The 17,561-nt window shown below is 31.4% G+C and overlaps 1 protein-coding gene across 1 annotated transcript in view; it reads left to right on the top strand.

Annotated features, from left to right (window-relative positions):
• Window positions 1-17,561, top strand: part of LOC118181281 (uncharacterized) — a 289,332-nt gene that overhangs the window by 61,918 nt on the left and 209,853 nt on the right. Inside the window, exon 3 of the mRNA XM_085818979.1 lies at window positions 4,055-4,085. Coding sequence (XP_085675105.1) covers window positions 4,055-4,085 — 31 coding nt within the window. The remainder of the gene's footprint in view (window positions 1-4,054; window positions 4,086-17,561) is intronic.

The following is a 17,561-nucleotide window of genomic DNA, read 5'->3' as shown; positions in this document are numbered from 1 at the left end:
TACACCGCAACACACACACAAAAAGGGGGGACAGTTCTATATCTGCCGTTCTACTGGGCCGATAGACAAAATTCAAATTGCGCGTTTTATTGTCTCGAAAGCGCGACTTAGGATATATATTAGATTTATATATAGCACTATTCTAAAACAGATATTTTGACACAAAATCTGACTTTTTCTGAAATAACATACTAATTTTTTTACATATTTTGATTCTACGGCTCTCAAATTATGTCAGACTGCAAAGTTTTGTAAAAATCGTACAAGTAGTTTTTAAAAATTAGCTCTCAAAATTTTAGCTCCTCAATGTTAATTGAATTTGGCACATATTTATTAATACAATCAAAAGTCGTTAATTCGGACACCCATAATCCGGACCTCAAAGCTACAAACTTTCTGCGCGTGCATCGCGTTGATGCGCGTAAGACCTTACAGCTGTGAATTTGTGTGTGCGCGTGCGCAAAATACGTTTACGAATGCGCGTTTAATGTATAACGAGCGGTATAAGTTAAGCTAAAATTATCTAATCTATTTCAGTTAATGTTGCAGGTTGCGTTGATCCTTAATCTTCGAGTTGGATCCCGCTTATTATTTTTTGCAGACTGTTAGAGCAATTTTATAAAAGTAAGCTTGAACTTTCGATTATGTCAAATAGAATTTCCGATTTATATTTACTAATATGTAAAGGATCTGCAAAGCGAAAGTATGTTTCGGAGTCCATTTAACAAAAAGTGGAATTGCTGCAAAAAATGGATAAAGGCATATCCTTTGTTTATCTAAACTTTGTTTATCTTTAACGCCGCAGCCGGCGTCGCACAATGAATTGGAAGTTGATCTGTCAGCACTATCCTTATCTTCAGGGCAGATGTTTTTATTTTATTTGGCTTATAATTGCTTACTCAATGTAGTATTTCATCTCGTCTTTGATATGATTTAAATCAAATGCCTCGTCATTATAATTCGCTTCCGATAGCGAAGAAAGTGACAGAGGTTATTGAAAATGAAAATTTTCGATTGACAAATTAGTCGGTATTCTCGACACAGCAATTATAGGACTTGAACAGTGGAACTTTGTAACTGAACAAGAAATTATGTCTGTTTATAGAATTAAAGAGAACGTATTATCACATAAAAAACGAAGCAACTTAAACAACTTACATTGAAAGAAATGTTTAATAAAGTAAACAAATAAATATTAAGCTTTTTTTTTTGTAAATTTTGGTACACTTTAGATCATAATTGTTCTTTATTTCGTAAATTATGGTTTCATATTTTTAATTTTATAATTTCTGTATGCCATTTTACCAGATTTAAACTGATGATATATAATCCGGAAAAATCGATAATCCGGAATCGCCGAAGTCCCGACGAGTCCCGGATTAACGACTTTTGATTGTATCTCTGTTTTTATTAAACTTTATATATTTTTTCCTTTCATACTTCGAAATTTAGGTTCATTCCAAGTAAAATTCACCTATGTTTTGTGTTTTATTTTTAAAATTTCTATTTTTAAATAATTTTTTTTAATTTTTCGAAAAAAATTTGAATTATAACCTATAAAATTTTTACCATCATATTAAAGTAGGTGTAGTTCTAAGCATACCTGCAAAAAATTATATATTTTTACATTTTGAAATTTGGCATCTTTTTTTTGAGCGATAATAACGCCAAATGTGGTTTATGGATTTTTGTTACAGTGAATTGCAACAGCTATTTTTAACCTAAAATTTCAAATAAATTTTTAGGTAGAATTAATTATATGAAATTTTTTCCAGAATGATGCGTATTAAATATTTATTAATACTATATGAAAAGCTATTTTTTTTAAATTATCGATGATATCATTAAAATTTTTAACTTTTTTCTTTCCCCCCTTTTTAAAAAAATATTTGTAAGAGTAAATTTTTACCTTCGCCGTGTTATCATCTGCTACTATATTTTGACTGGATTGTATTTTACTTAGATTGTATTTTTACAATGTTTTTAAGTAAACAGGACATTGATAGTTTGAGTCATGTCCCAGTTTTAAAAATTATATATATAAGTATAAATTTTTACATTAATCCTCTTCGAAAGAATGTTTTAAGTAGCTAATTTTCTCTCGTGTCATAGATTGTATAAAAAACATAATCTTTCATGTGATTTAGATTGTTTGTAGCCGATATAATAATCGGGTTACTCAGTGGTACAGAATAAACATTGCTGGACTGTTTTATTTTTTTTGTCATTTAGCAAAAAATCTTTTAATTAAGATATTTATCCTTTGAAGTTTGCTTTAATGCTTTAAACTATATTTATAATTAAAATGCCTAGAAAATGAAAAGCTGTCTTCAACTGAAATGCAGTTGATGTAATTGATATTAAAAAAAAATGACAGGAGTGCAAAATTTATGGAAGTGTAACAATCAAAAAATCTTAATTTTCTTGTGGTGAGCACTGAAAATAAATGTAGAAGGAAAGAAGAAAATTTTAGGGAGAAAAGTAAGCAAAAATTTGAAGGGGAGTTTGGCTGTCAGAAATATTAAGGTGTTTCGAAAAATCGGATGCTTTTGAATATACTTTCAGAATACTTCAAGGAATTTGGGTGTTCAAAGGGAAAACACTTGGATGTGTACACCAGCAAATACCATCAATTGAGCTTGTGCTAACGGAAAAGACAAAAACGATATCATTGCAGATTAAAGTGAAGAGTGACTGGTTTTCAACTAGATGTTTGTATAAATTTAAATTATGGTATAGAACATCATATCACCATAAACAGAGAATTCCATGATTTCTTAGTCAAATTATTTGAATATTGAGGAATTTATTCAGTGATGTATGTGGATATGATCCCTCTTGATGAAAACAGTCTTTCCTTCTCATGCCTTCAAAATGCTTAGCCTCTAAACACTGATAAAGGCTCTGACCAAATACTGATGAAATGGATTGAATTGGATTATTAAGTTACAGCAAAGCAGGGCTATCTGCCCTAAAAGGAGGGATGCCTTTGTGAACTTTCTAAGGGAAACCAGCTGGCATACACATTACAATGAGAAAAACGACGAAAATACCCATGCAACCAGCCCATTCGCCGGTTGCTGATATGCATCATAGTCTGGGACACAAAGTATTCTTCCGAAAGAAACACAATTCAAATAAATAAAATAAAATCCTGGAAATTTATATTAATAAATGTATTTAAAGTGCTCAGTTCGAATGAATAAATGGAAAATTTGAAGAGACAATACAACACAAACAATTAAAATAAAAGTCTAAAAATTACCTAAAATAATAACTGTGTCAAAAAAAATTATAAAGAAAACTATTCGAAAAAAAATAAACAATGCACCTTATATTTAAACTATGCAGTTCGAATGGGTAAATGAAATTTTTTAAAACAGTTATTCGAAAGAAACCATGTTATTTAAACAATTAAAATGAAATTTGAAAAAGAATAAAAATATTTAAAATAATAATATAAAAATATAATATAAAAAACAGTATTTGAAAGAAAGAACGTTGTGATTTTTTTCCCTCTCACGGGAAAGGAAAATAGTTTGGCATATATTAACAGGTTCACCAAGTGAACTTTTCTTGGCGCAAACTGAAAAAAAGAGCGCCAACATAAATTTGTGAATTTCTCCATAAATTTCGCACCAAGTTTTACAAAATGTCATGTTTGAGCATAATTTTAGTTGTAGAATTGAAATATAGAAAAAAATCGGTATGTTATTTCAGAAAAAGTCCGATTTCGTGTCAAAATAACTATGTTAGAATAGAGCTATATATAAATCTAATATATATCCTAAGTCGTGCTTTCGAGGCATGAAGAACGCAATTTGAATTTCGTCAATCGGCACAGTAGAACGGGAGATATAGAATTGTCCCCCTTTTTTTTCTTCCAGTGTACATAAGTATGTATGACATCATCTTGGGTAATTCTGTATGCATTAGATATAAATGTGCTATGATTTTTTTGGGTAGTTTGTTGTTTAATTGTAGAAAGTTTTATAATTTTGGAGCGTATACTTATTATGTAAATAATTTCTTCTTTCTTTCTTCTGTTTTTCAGACTTTTAGTTTAAGCAAAAAATCATACAATGGTGAGTATTTATTTATTTGATGATTTCCTTTTTAAACTTATATCTTTGAAATTCTTATTATGTTAATTTGATGATAGTATATTATTTTAATATTCTCATAAGTTAAAGTGGTACATATATATACATTTTTTTTTTAAGTATACCAAATAACATTTGAACTTTAAAAAGAGTTACATTGTAAAATTAACAGATCATTTGCAAAATTAAGATTGATTACTTTTTTAAGGGAGTCTCATTGTATCTTCTCAGTAATTACTATAGCCAGTGATAGCTTATAGAGCTTAGCTTGTTTGCTTTAAAATAATTTTAACTCCGAGGCATGACTGCTTTTATCTGATCACAAGATTTTTAGTCAGTATAGCTGATTAAGTAACACTCTGAATAACAGTTATTGGCGATGTTAAAGCAACAAGAATCTGTGTTATATTAAAAAATTTGCAAAGCTGGTTTCGAAGAATTAAATATAGAACATTTCTTCTTTATCTGCGGAAGTTCAAAGAAAAATACAAGTCTGTGCTCAGACTATATAGGTTTAAATATAGAACATTCTTCTGCCGCTGAAGAAGTTCAAAGAAAAATACAAACATGTGCTCAGGCTGTAAGAATAAGAAGTAGGAAATGAAGCTGCTAATGCCATTAAAAGTGCAAATGGCGAAAGAGAAGTCTGTGCTCAGGCTATAAGAATGAGAGGCAGAAAATGAAGCTACTAGTATTATTACCGCAGGTACCAGTATCCCACAGCATGCCACTAAGACCTGCAACTGCAACTAAACTTACTCAATGAATCCTATGTAGTGTTAACCCAACAAAGTATTTTGCACTCGGTCATTAAATATGCGCTGCTGTCATGCTAGATGTTTGTACATACTAGTTTCTAATCATTCGAGTGTATAAGCTGTATCTGTGATTTTTATCTGCTTTTTAGTGAAAAAAAGGGCAGCTTATACACAAGAGAATATTGTAATATCCTTTTTTCAGACAGAAACTGAATATTTTCATTTGGTTTCCCCCTTCTCTTTGTAGCTGTGGACTGGTTTATCAAAAGTAAACTAGAATCAATAGGAGGCATTCTAATTGTCTTTCAAGTGTGATAGTGTAAAGCACTTTTCATTTGAGAGATATAAACAGGGTTCCTACGGTCCTTAAGAGTACTTAAAAGTTCTTAATTTTTTTGGAATCAATTTTTGGTCCTTAAAAGTCCTTAATTTTGGCCAAAATCAGTAGAAGGTCCTTAATTTTAATCATCTGAAATTTCTGTCTGTTTTGACTGCCATTTTGAGTGTGAATTAGAATTTTAGAGGAATATTTTTCGTGATTCACTGATGTATATATGTTTATCTTTTGAATGGGTTCTTGAGTTATAATTTGTTTCTATTTCTAATATAAATGATGGGATACTCGGAGTTTCTAAGCAAGAAGTGGAACATAAGCATTTTGAAATTCATTTTGGTGGTAAAGAGCTCTTAAACAATTTTCGTTTTTGGAGATGTGAATTCTCTTATTAAATGTTTCTAAATTTGGCTACTTGTTAACATTTTGGCGATTTTAAGATCAGTTTCCATAGAAAATTTGTAATCTGAGAATTTTTTGGCAATTTATTTTAAAACATCATAACATTGGTAAATTTAATTAAAATAATGGTAAAAAAGTAACATTAAAATAAAACATTTTAATTTTTTGCTGTCATATTATAAAATTTTATTTTGGCAACTTATTATACAATATTTTGAATCTGAAAAATAAACAAGGTATAATGCTACCAAGCTTAATTTATGAAACAGCTCTTAGCAAAAGCAAAATTAGCTATGTAATTAATTAAAAATGTCCACTTTTTAATTTTTTCATAGTAAGAGTTTTTTCCCATGTGATTGCCTCAGAATATTCAAAATTTTCAGAATATGCATCAGTTTTCTCTATAAAATTAATTTTACACCTTTTTCCTCCTTTTTTTTCCCAAAATATTTCTGGCTTTTTGCTGTTACAGAAATGGTAGTAATAATTTTTCTTTAGGATTTTAGACACTGCAGCTTGGAAAGTTTAGAAGGATTTGAAGACAAGATTTATAGACTCATGATTAGGTTCGAGAAATATGTGACAAAATGAAAAATGTCTCCATGGTATCAACACATAATGAATGTATTTTACAGAAAGTTTGCAATGAATTTCTTACTTTTTGGAGAACGTCTGGAAGAACAATGAAAACATAATATTTGAATGTTTTACTTCTAATACTAGAATCTTAACATGTTTATCTTCACTTCATTTTCTCTAGATATTAAAAATGCTTGTAATCTTATCACATGGGGATCACATCGCAGTAATAGAAAGGTTTTTTTTTTTTTTTTAAATTAATAAAAGAAATAGAAAACTTCCAATTTAAAAGATTCATTTCATATGTCTTAATGCATCATACACATAGCTGGCACTAGGCATTTTCCCACCTTATGCAATGTCTGTGGATCCCAAATTCTGCTGCCTAGTGCCTTTCTAAATTCTTCTTCCAATGCCTGCTCTAAATTCCAAAAGTTTTGCTATTTCTAGATTTTGTTGTTTGGTGTGTCGCTCAATTCTAAAAATTCTGCCGCACCAGCTCTGTAACCGTATTACCATATATATTTCATATTACTAAAGAAATTAAATTAGTCACTTTTTCTATACATTCTAAATGCATTTAGTGCTTTTTAAAAACACAGAAATCCTTAATTAAATCCAAAAGTTCTAAAATGAAAAGAAAACATGCTGAAGAAAGAAACTGAATACATAAAGAAAATTACCCAATTATTTATGATTTGAACCTTTACTATGATTTTACCGTGAGATGTAATTGACTTTATTAGCATCAGAACATGCCTTTATGTTTGTTCTAAGTTCGTTTTAAATAAGAGGCTTATTTAAACCTTTGTCTGATATTGCAGTTACTTTCAGACATAATGATAATTTGCTTCATGTCTATCGGGGGTTTTGGACTGTTTAACTTTCACCAGATCATGTGAACCCTCATAAGTAGGTACATTGTGGAGAGGTTGACAACTTAGGAGATAAAAAACGCAGAAACTAGCGAGAGCATTGGTTTGCATATTGAGACAAATATCTAATTATTGTTAGAAAAGATACTTAGAGAAGGAAATCGATATAAACTAGCCAAAATGTTTGGGAAGGCTTCAAATTAAAATGATGGATAAATATTTTGTTAAGTGTTGTTTTTACAAAGCATAAATGTTTTGTAGCTTTTAGTGTGTAATTATTCTAATATCGTTTAAGAATTAGTATTATAAATTATATGTATTTTAAAATGTGAAATTTTATTAGATTTTGATTTTAATAGGGCCTTTTTTCACAAATATTGTTAAAAAATAAAATTTAATAGTGGTCATGTAAATCCATAATGACTAAGATTACCTATTTACCTAATTTAATTATTTATAACTAACTGCATACCCTGAAAAATTATTTCTACATATTAAAGTGAGTTTTTGCCTTTCATTAATATTCACTGTACAAGATAAAAACACAAAAATGTAGAAATTCAAGAAAACTTATTCTTTGCATCTAGTGAGACTTGATACAAAACAACTTATCTCCTCTGGTGCTTTAATTTTAATGGCTTATTGGAACCTGAAAGTATATTAACTGGGTTACAATCCCCAGAACTCTACACAAAGCTATGACACTAACTGCATCAAACAGAGTCTGACTAACTTTCAACACTTGCCAACTGTGCCTACATCAGGCCTTTCAGGTTTGTTCAAATCAGCAGGTCTCCCTCTAGACAAGCAGCAGCGGTGATAACATTCAGTCTTTTGTTATAAATCATGCTGATTATGATCTTACTTCTCATTTTAACCTATGCTGTTTGACAAAACCTAGCTGCTTTTACTAAAACTCTAGACCAGCGGTTCTCAACCTTTTGACTGACGTGTACCATCTAAACAAAAATTGAAAATCCTTAGTACCACTACTACAAAGTACTACCACCACCACCACTCTTGAACATAACTCAGATCGAATAAATTTATGAGTGTTAGAGAAAAAACTCAATCAGGATGTTGGGGTTTTAATTTTTGAAATAAATATTTAAAAATGCTTCTTTTGTGTACCACCTAATTTTTTCTTGCGTAACATTGGTCGGGAACCTCTGCTCTAGACTGATCAAGTATGTGACAAAATGAGATAAAAAAAAATCAACATAAAGCTAACTATTAGTAAAATGTAAATGTCACTTATTTTCTTTCAAATATGTCTAACCTATTATAAGTGTAAAATATTCAGTGCTACTTTATAAACTGCATAAAGTTTATTTTATTCTCAAACTTATTAATAATTATGTTAATTAATTCATGTTTAGTAATAATGCATACTACTTAGGGATCAATTTTATTTTTAGGATGGTATTACAAAAGTGAAATTCAGGCATAGAATAATATTTTTAATTGAATTTATTCAGTTCCCATTTGCTCATAGGTCCTTAATTTTTTTTCATTAATGGTCCTTAAAAGTACTGAATTTCCGTATGCAGAAATGTGTAATAAAGCACTAATTTGAAAAATAGATTCAGTGATTTTTTTTTTTTTTCAAATGGTATGCATTTCTCTGAAGTATAGGGTGTTGACCAAAGTCCGTGAGTAACTTTATCTTCTTACTGTGGGTGTCCTGTAAGAGGTAGTGCTGTATATTTTTGTTGTATTATTTATTCAGGGTTCGTACGGTCCTTAAAAGTCCTTAATTTTTTCAAAAATGATTTTTGGTCCTTAAAAGTCCTTAATTTTGGCCAAAATGAATAAATGGTCCTTAATTTTGCTCATTTGACATTTCTTATCATTTCTAATGATTGCCATTCTAAGAGTGAATTACGATTTCTCATGAATATGTAATTAAAATTACACGGCTCTTAACCAATCTGTTGGCGGATTTGCGTTGAAAACGAAAAAAAAAAAAAAAAAATAGCTACCCGAACGAAAGTATCGGTGTCTGATTGGCTATTCACCCAATCTTTCGAAACAGGTGTTATCCATAAATTTAGGCAGATTGTGACGAAAGCGTGAAGCCGGAAGTTCTTTAAGAGGCGAAAGTGATGATGAAGGTGCTCGAGAAAAAAAAAAGGGGGCTGGGATTCTGAAAATATTTGCCAAAATTAGAGCAATTCCAACCTGGAAGGCCACAACTCTTCCGACACCAATAGGAACGAGATGCCTGGAAAGTGCATTTTCAATAAACTGTGGCTTCATCAAGCTGACTACAAAGACTGGATATTGATGGATGGCAATCCTTAAATGTGGTCTTTGTCTGAAACAAATTGAAATTTCTAGAATGGGAGAGTCAGCGCTGAAAATTCACATGAAAATTAAGTTTTGTTTTATCATTTCAATTTGTTTTTACACGGTTTTGCTTAGCTTAATTTCTGTGTTTGTTTCAATTAAGTTTAAATTCTTAAATTAATTTTTTATCACCTTCTACGGAGTTTATTCTCTTTTGCACATACTATATGTATGGGATATAGGGATTATGAGTTTATTTCTGCAGAGGGTCTGTTATCGATTTCGCGGGAAATCTGTTGGCTCCATTTCGATTTTAGGTCACCAGGGGCAAATTCGGTAACGCTAGCTGAGAAAAAGTGAAGTTCGGAAATACGTTTTGAAGCTTCAATAGACAATTAAGTATTTGGTTTAAACCTATGTTGTTGATAGTAATGCATAATTTTTGCTAATGGCGATACAATTATTAGTTGAAAATAACTAACTAATTAAAACTTTTTTAATATTTTTAAAGCTGAAAACAACTAATTGAAACTAATTTTCCTGAATTAACTAGACGCAAAATTAACTTTCATGAATTACTAAAGTTATTGAGTAGAAGTTTAACTGAAAATATACATTCCGTATTTTATATATATATATATATATATATATATATACAGTACAAATTCCGAGGTCTGGACTCGTCGGGACTTCAGCGATCCCAGGTTTGAGATTTTTCCGGATATTAGATCATTTTAAATCTACTAAGGTGGCACGTAGAAATTATAAAATTGAAAATATGAAATCGTGATTTATGAAATAATGAAGCATTTATGATTTAAAGGGTATCAAAATTTACAAAAGAAAAGAGCTTAATATTTATATGTTTACTTTATTAAACATTTCTTTTAATGTGAGTTGTTTGATTTGTTTTCTCTGCTAATACTTCAGACTAATACTATAGACGTATAATTTCTTGTTCAGTTATTAAGTTCCGTTGTTCAAGTTCTATAATTGCTGTGTCGAGAATTCCGAATAACTTGTCAATCAAAATTTTTTCTCGTTCAGTAACCTCTCTGCTACTTTCTTCACTATCGGTAGCTGTATTTTCTGGATTTAGAACCGTACTACAGATTTTGCCCTCCGTTAATTGATTGATGATTGTGCATTGTCATCGCAATGAAAAACTTCTGTTTAACTTTGCTAAATTCTGCCGCCTGGTGCGGCCATGCAAGCTCTGGCGCTGGTTCTGGCTTTATGTGAATAACAAATCAGTTATTCTTAATTCAAATAGCACTAAATATCAGGGATAAATAGAAGGGCTAGGTCATTCCTTTGTTCGACTCCTCGCCGGCGCGAGCCTCATGGAGGGGGGGGGAACCGGAAGTAATCTGATGTCTCTCTGTTGCACCTGCTCTGATTTCGCGCCTTTAAAACTGTAGTTTCATTCAGTTGCGAGACAATTTTCTGGAAGTCACATATCCCAAATTAATTTTAATCATACATATTTGTTTTCTAATAATGCAAATATTTAAAATAATTTGTGTGTATATATAGTTTTAGTCAGTTTTCCTTTAAATTCTATATTTAAAGTATCCTTTATGTAATATGGCTTCTTGTGCTGTAACACTTACAGAAGTACGAAAGGAAGAGATATTGTATTTCATGCTTTCCCCAAGGACAATTTGCTTTTGACGAAAGAATGGATACATAAATGTCGAAGACAGGATTCTATTAATGTGAAAAACGCAAGAATTTGCAGCGAACATTTTCTGTGCAGTGATTACGAAGATGACGTGAGAAATCGCTTGCTTGGATTGCCGCAAAAGAAACTGTTGAAATGCAATGCTGTGCCGAAAGTAAATTTATCGTGTGCAGTAAACGAAATAACACCAAGAAATCAGAGACATTTGAAAAGAAAACTAATGCAGAGTGCTTTTGAAAGACTACACGAATTAAGCCCAAAGAAAATTTATTTTGAGGCCGAGAACGAAATTGAAGCTGACAATAATAAATCAAATGTGAATGATTTTGAAATAAAACTCACAAGTGACAATGCCCTATGTGACAATATCCCTGAGTGCCCTAAGTGTAAAGGTAAACAAGAATGTATTGATAATTTGAAGAACAAAATAATATCCTTAGAAAATTGTAATAAAATATTGAAAAATAGAGAAAAGAAAAATTTTAGAATGTTTGCTCAGCGACAAAGAAGGTGGACGACATCTAGAAAGAAATTTGTATCGGAAATTCAGAAATTAAAATCCCAAACAGCGAAATTTAGGAAAAAACAGCACAGATCAGAGAATTTGGAAAAATGTCTAAAGCATATTTTTACAAAGACGCAGATACGCATTGCTAGAAAAGAAGGAAAAAATCAGGTGGACTAGTGAAGATATTTCACGTTGCATTGTCATAAGAGCTCTGTCATCTAAAAGCTACGATTTTTGGAAAGAAAAAATGGGAATTCCTTTACCTAGCACTAGCACATTAAAGAGATGGTGCGCTAAATTTTCATGTAGTCCAGGAATTCAGAGTGATGTTCTTGCTGTAATGAAGGAAAGATGCGAATATTTGAATTCTGTAGAAAAAATATGCGTTCTCAGTTTCGACGAAATGCACGTAGATTCTAAACTCTGCTATGACTCTAAACTGGACCAAATTCTCGGTCCTTTTCAAAAAGTGCAGTTTGTTTTAATCAGAGGTCTCATTTCACAGTGGAAACAACCAATATTTTTTTATTTTAACTCTCCAATGAAGAAAGAACTTTTTTCACTCATAAGACATATTCAATCATCTGGAGTAGAAGTGAAAGCAATAATGTCTGATTTAGGAGGATCTAATACTTTGTGGAAAGTGTTACAGATTTCGATTAATAGTTCTCAGTTTCCAAATCCAGTATTGCAAACAAAAAAAAAAAAAAAAAAAAAAAAATATGGGTTTTTGCAGATTTAGCGCACTGCCTCAAATTACTGAGAAACCACTTTTTAGATAAAGGATTTGTTTTACAAGATGGAACTGTTTTAAATGTTGATATTATTAAAGAGGTTTTAAATAAAGATTCAGGAGAAATTAAACTGTGTCACAAACTAAAACCAAATTATTTAAAGGTCAAGGGAAACGAGAGACAAAAAGTCGCTCCAGCGAAAACATTATTTTCAAGAACTACAACAAAAGGTATACTCCACCTCACAGGAAATAAAAAAAGCATCCGACTTCTTTGAGTTAATTGACAATTTTTTCGATATTATGAATAGTACCAAAATATACCCCCCTTCAGATAAAATACTTAAAGCAGCATTTGGATTAAATGAACATCATGAAAAACAAATTCAAGTTTTGGAATTAACGAAGAAAGTCATTGGTGGATTAAGAGTTCAGAGAAAAGCCAACTTACTGCCTTTCCAAAAAGGAATAATAATTTCAATAAATTCTCTTTTTGGCCTACACCAGGATTTGAAATCATCGTATGATGCTAAATATATTTTAACCTAAGATTAACTCAGGATGCACTTGAAAGTCTCTTTAGTCAGATTCGAGGGCTTGGTAGGTTTAATGACCATCCATCACCTAGTGAAGTTATACGCCGCTTAAAGCAATTAATACTCACTAATAAGCTGCCAAATTTATCTTCAAAAGTATGCATGACTAAAGAAAGCAGAAATATTGATTCATATTTAATATCCGAAATACTTGAAAGGGCTTTGAAAACTGAGGAGGAAGATGCTTTTCCATTAAATACTATTGATAATTTGGATTTGGATTTCATAGAGGAACCTATGGCTCCTTCTCCTATGGCTTGGGAATTAGAATTGAATTCCGACAAACAATTTTCGACAGCCGAAAAAGAAGCATTAACATATGTTGTTTATTGTGTGCGAGACAAAGACCCATCATTGGGGACAATATCTAAAAATAGTGCTGATGAACCAATATTTAATTCAGAATGGATTAAATTATTGTCCTTAGGAGGTTTGACTACACCTTCTCATTCATGGATGAATACAGTTTATGAGTTCGAAAACATATTTTGTGCAGTTCATGGTACAACTTACTATAAAGGAAAGCATGTAATTAGCTCTTTAATTAATAAACTGGAGAAACATTATCCTGAAGTTAACAGAGAAGCAATTAGTTTATTTTGCAGAGTGAGAACTTTTATTAGAATACGTTTCTTAAATAGAAATGCATATATTTTTTCCCAAAGAAAAGCAACTTAAAAGGCAAAAAAAATGGATTGCTTCGAATGTGGCTGCCAATAAATAATGTTTCAGCAACTTGTAGTTGCATTGCGACTGTACAAGTAAGCATATATATGTTCTGATTTGAAATATTTCTATATGGCATTTTAGAAGTTAATAGCGTAAAACATATTTCAAATGAGAAGTAATTCTGTTAAATTATTGTTACAGTTATTTTTATTGTATCCTCTGTTATTATTGATTCGATTGTGTGCTAGCTTAGAATTCTAGATAAAATATATATAAAGTATAATATTAAAGTAATTGGCATAAGACGACCTGCCCCCTTAACCCCCACTCTTGAGAAATTAAATAATTATTTTAGGTACTGTGAGTAAAGTTGTTTAGTCTAAATTAAGATAACAATCTTACATGTATTTATATAAATGAAATATTGATGTAAGCCTAAGTTACAAAATTATTTTTAAAAAAAATATATATTATTATATTGAATCGGAGAAAAATATGCCAATGTAAAATTTACAATTAGGCTGAAACTCAAACTTAGATTAGCAGAAATTTTGCCATATATAACCATACATGTTTAAAACTATTGTTTTTTGATTAAGTTTAAATAGCTGTTATTATAGTTATCTTAGAAGCAGTAGTACAGTTCTCTTAGTTAACATGCAGATAAAGAAATGATTAGAAACAAACAGGGATTTAAAGGAAAAAAAAAACCCTGCAAATAAAAAAAGGAACTTTATGCTAAGAGTAGTGCATTTTATCTATTATTTTTAAATTGAGTAAGTACTATTAAATTTTTTAATGTTCAGTGTAAAATGCATACTGCAGTAACATTGTCTCTTCCAAATTATAGCTATCTTTCACACACAGCTCATTTTAAACGCTGGTTCTTCAAATTTAAAACGCTAATTTCTATGTTGTCGATTGCTTCTCCGCGCTCAGTGGCATCATTGCTACGTCATCACTCCCCACTGCCTGTTTCAGGGAGAAACGCCCTATGAGCTCGCCCTTCTCTTTAGTCCTGACTAAATATAATCGTTTGTCCTATGAGTATCATTAACAAAATCTATTTTTAGCACAAGGAAAGAAATTTCTGCTAAATCTCCCCTTGTCAACATTTTAGCGCATTAAACTTAAATCTGTAATCGGATAATACTCTGTTATTTGGCGTCGCTGCATGATTCATCACTCAAGTTTTCATCCGTTGATAAACATGCGGTGATGAAAGCGAAATACAATAAATAATGATTCGCGATTTCGGCATCAAGGATATAAAATATTAGTTGGTGTAAAATTAACAAATTTTTCGGTTTGAGATTATGCCAAGCAGATATGCAGCTATGGAGTCAAGTTACTAATCACACAAATTTATGCTAAAATAATTATTTCTTCAATAATGAGATATTTTATTTAGCGCCAAACTGAGATTAAGAATCGGGATTTCCGGCATGTTTTTTTATGATGAGGAAAAAAATCTAATGCGCTTGCATAAAGCATACCCATTCCCTTCAAAAAAGCCCTAAAAAATTGGTTGGTGGTGGCTTTGAGGTCCGGATTTTAGATCATTCCAGATATTGGATGTCCGGATCTCGGACTTTGTATGTGTATATACATATATATACACTCATGTCCAAAATTATCTTTACATAACCAAAAATGATGATATTCAATGAAATATCGAATCAATGTGATCCGTATTTGCAGGGAATGTGTGAAAACCAAGCCTAATTAATTAGCATTATCCAATCAAAAGTAATCAAACGGTTTGTGATATGCAAATCTAGGCGTTATGTCATCCAAGGGTGAATCAAGCGCTTTGCGCAAATTGAATATTTGAGTGAATTTCTTCAACATAGCGTTTGATTTCAGTGTGTAGGGTCTCAAAGCGGTTTGTTATGGCTTCGAAGTATCATTTGGAATAATCTGTAAAGTGGCGAATTATCTGCCGTTTAGAAGCAGGGCAGTCAATCATGGAAACAGCCACATGTCTGAATATTTCAAGACAGACAGTCTCTAAGCTATGGAAACAGTTTCAAAATGATGGAAGTGTTGTAAGGAGGCCTGGACAAGGTCGGAAACGAATTACAACTGCTTCTGAAGATCGGTATCTGGCATTAACTGCCCGTCGTAACAGAAAGGCTACTGCTCGCCAGTTAAGTTCAGAGCACGCAGCCGCCACTGGAACTGTTGCATCACGGCAAACAATATACAGAAGGCTTAATGAAAAAGGCCTTTATGCCAGAAAGCCAAGGGTATGTGTTTTACTGTCTTCACAGAAAAAGAGGGATCGCTTTAATTGGTGTAAAGAACATCAAAACTGGACTGAACATCAATGGTCCCATGTTCTCTTTACTGATGAGTCGCGGTTTAGTTTAACTGGTGATTCTAAACGTGTTTACATCTGGAGGGAGTCAGGAACACGAAATGATCCCTCGAACATTGTGGAACGTGACCGTTTCGGTAGTGGAGGTTTGATGGTATGGGGTGGAATAATGATCGATGGACGTACGCCCCTACACGTGTTCAGCAGCGGATCTGTGACAGACCAGATATATCGGGATGAGGTCTTAGATCCTTATGTAAGACTTTTCAGGGGTGCATATGGACCTGACTTTTTATTCATGGATGATAATGCCCGTCCACATTGAGCAAACCTCGTTGATGAATTCCTTGAAAGTGAAGACATTAAGGGGGCCACCAAACTCTCCTGACCTTAACCCGATAGAGAACTTATGGGACTACCTTGGAAGAGCAATTGCATGTATACATCCTCCTCCTAGAGATGTAAATTCTCTGAAGACGGCATTGCTGGAAGAGTGGAGATTAATTCCCCAAACTGTGGTTAACAACGTTATTTCCAGCCTTAAAACACGTTGTGATATGTGTGTACAAGTCAGGGGAGATCATATTCCATATTAAATTCGTAAGACTTAATTCTTTTTCTGAATTATTCCTTTTTTTCCTTAACTCTCTTTGTCACACTTTATTACCATTTTTATTGTTTCATGCTACAATTTTATATCATATGAGGTGATCTTCAATTTTTTCTTTTGCATTTATGTGTCATCATGTTATGTATGATTCCACGAAAATTCATTAAATTATAAGTCATAGTCTCTGAGAAATCCTTGAATTTATGCATGTAAACATAATTTTGGACATGAGTGTATATATATACATCTTTCAAAATATAACTTACCAGTATGGATTCACTCTTTTAAAATAATTCTACTTTAATTAAATTAGGAGATAATATAATCAATTAATCAATATTGTGTAGGAAATAAATTATATATATATATAGTAAAAAATGTATATTTTCACTATTCAAGTATTCACTGTGACAAGTATTCTTATCTTGTCACATGAACAGGCCTCTGTGGAAAGGGGCTTCTCTGTAAATAAAGCATGAAATATTGATGTAAGCCTAAGTTACAAAATTATTTAAAAAAAAATATATGTTATTATATTGAATCGGGAGAAAAATATGCCAATGTAAAATTTACAATTAGGCTGAAACTCAAACTTTGATTAGCAGAAATTTTGCCATATATAACCATACATGTTTAAAACTATTGTTTTTTGATTAATTTTAAATAGCTGTTATTATAGTAAGCAGTAGTACAGCAGAAAGCAGAAATTGAAAATTTAAGTGACTCATCATACATTTTTCAACGCACAGTATTTGATTACATAAAATTTTCTGGAGGTGTTCTAAATATTGAAATTAATAAAGAAATGAGATCAGCAGCAGCTCCTGCAAGAAGTGGAGTTCGTTATTTAGAAGTTCAGTATTTAGAAGAACGTTCAGTATTTAGAAGAACAAAAATCTTTAACTAAATCTGAAAATTCAAAGAGGAAAAGAAATATTATTGAGGAAGAAATTGATTATATGAAGCAGAAGAAAAAACTTCTTCAAAGGGACATTAAAGATATTAATGAAGAAGTAGATGCTTTAGCAGATGAAGCCGAGACCAGCAGGAACATTGATTTGTTTATCAAAGCAAATGAACTTAGAAGAATAGTTAAAGAAA

This window comes from Stegodyphus dumicola, chromosome 6, assembly GCF_044657685.1.
Source record: "Stegodyphus dumicola isolate Sdum_Otavi_A_Nest chromosome 6, ASM4465768v1".
NCBI lineage: Eukaryota > Metazoa > Arthropoda > Arachnida > Araneae > Eresidae > Stegodyphus > Stegodyphus dumicola.
This window is presented reverse-complemented; position numbering and strand designations above follow the sequence as displayed.